The sequence below is a fragment of the Colobus angolensis genome, unplaced genomic scaffold, assembly GCF_000951035.1.
Source record: "Colobus angolensis palliatus isolate OR3802 unplaced genomic scaffold, Cang.pa_1.0 Scaffold288, whole genome shotgun sequence".
NCBI classification, from domain to species: domain Eukaryota; kingdom Metazoa; phylum Chordata; class Mammalia; order Primates; family Cercopithecidae; genus Colobus; species Colobus angolensis.
Genome location: NW_012116132.1, coordinates 743,490 through 745,076, shown reverse-complemented (window position 1 = coordinate 745,076; position 1,587 = coordinate 743,490). Strand labels below are relative to the sequence as shown.

The 1,587-nt window shown below is 49.6% G+C and overlaps 1 protein-coding gene across 1 annotated transcript in view; it reads left to right on the top strand.

Moving 5' to 3' along the window:
* Window positions 1–1,587, top strand: part of LOC105516701 (left-right determination factor 2-like) — a 9,781-nt gene extending 8,194 nt beyond the window's left edge. The window contains exon 3 of the mRNA XM_011948974.1: window positions 395–1,587. Within this exon, the coding sequence (XP_011804364.1) occupies window positions 395–758 (364 nt within the window). The 3' untranslated portion in view covers window positions 759–1,587. The remainder of the gene's footprint in view (window positions 1–394) is intronic.

The window sequence follows — 1,587 nt, the reverse complement described above, 5'->3', positions numbered from 1 at the left end:
CAGTCGGCCTGGCCTCCATCTAGCTCTGCCTTCCACTGGCTGCAGGTCCTCTGGCATGTCACCGAACACCTCTGGGTATCAGTGGCCTCAGGTGGAATGGGGATAATGTTGGAACCTACCTGAGGATGAAATGCAGACATCACCTGAGATAATACCTGTGAAGTACCTAGTTCAGTGTCCGGCCTGTTAGGAGACCTTTAATTAATAGTAGCTGATTTAATTATTTATGTTTCAGATATGTTTATTCATTCATCTTCTCACAAATGTCCAGCTTTTAAAACAGTGAGAGCTGGATCATAAATCTCCCTCCCAGGTGTCCACTGAGCTGTGCCCCAGGCCTTCTGACCTCAGCCTTCCCAGCTGACCTCTGACCCTGCTCTCCTTGCCCACACAGAGCTCAGGGCGACTGTGACCCTGAAGCACCAGTGACCGAGGGCACCCGTTGCTGCCGCCAGGAGATGTACATTGACCTGCAGGGGATGAAGTGGGCCGAGAACTGGGTGCTGGAGCCCCCGGGCTTCCTGGCTTATGAGTGTGTGGGCACCTGCCAGCAGCCCCCGGAGGCCCTGGCCATCAAGTGGCCGTTTCTGGGGCCGCGACAGTGCATTGCCTCGGAGACTGCCTCGCTGCCCATGATCGTCAGCATCAAGGAGGGAGGCAGGACCAGGCCCCAAGTGGTCAGCCTGCCTAACATGAGGGTGCAGAAGTGCAGCTGTGCCTCGGATGGGGCGCTGGTGCCAAGGAGACTCCAGCCATAGGTGCCTGGTGTATCCATTGAGTCCTCTAACTGAACATGTGCATAGAAGTGGTCTAATGTAGGTCTTAACTTTATACTTAGCAAGTTACCCCATCCCAATTTAGTGCTCCCGTATGATCTTTGCCCTGTGTCCTTCCATTTCCTGTATTTCCTATCCATCACCCATCCTAAGCACTTACATGAGTAAATAATGCAGCTCAGATGCTGAGCTCTAGTAGGAAACGCTGGCATGCCGATTACAAGATACAGCTGAGCAGTGCACAAATTTTCAGCTGGGAGTTTCTGTTCTCTGGCAAATTCTTAACTGAGTCTGGAACAATAATACCCTATCATTAGACAGAACTGAATTGCTCTATTATATAAAGAATTAAAACTTTCAAATCTCTATTTCCCCCAAATACTGACCCATTCTGGACTTTTGTAAACATACCTAGACCCCTGTTCCCCTGAGAGGGTGCTAAGAGGAAGGATGAAGGGCTTCAGGCTGGGGGCAGTGGACAGGGAATCAGGATGCCTGGTTTCTGGATCTGACAGGGTCACAAGCTAGGATCTCAAACAAATGCAGAAGGCTTTGGGTTGTCATTTCCTCTTAAAAAGGAGGAGCTGGGCTTCAGCTCTAAGACTTCATTGCCTTGGGGATCAGATAGCCCCTACCTACCCCTCCCCACCCTTCTGGAGACTGAGCCTTGCCTGTGCATATTTAGGTCATTTCCCACACTGTCTTAGAGAACTTGTCACCAGAAACCACATGTATTTGAGTGTTTTTTGTTAATTTAGCCAAAGCAATTGAATGTAGATACTCAGAAGAAATAAAAAGTGATGTTTCACTC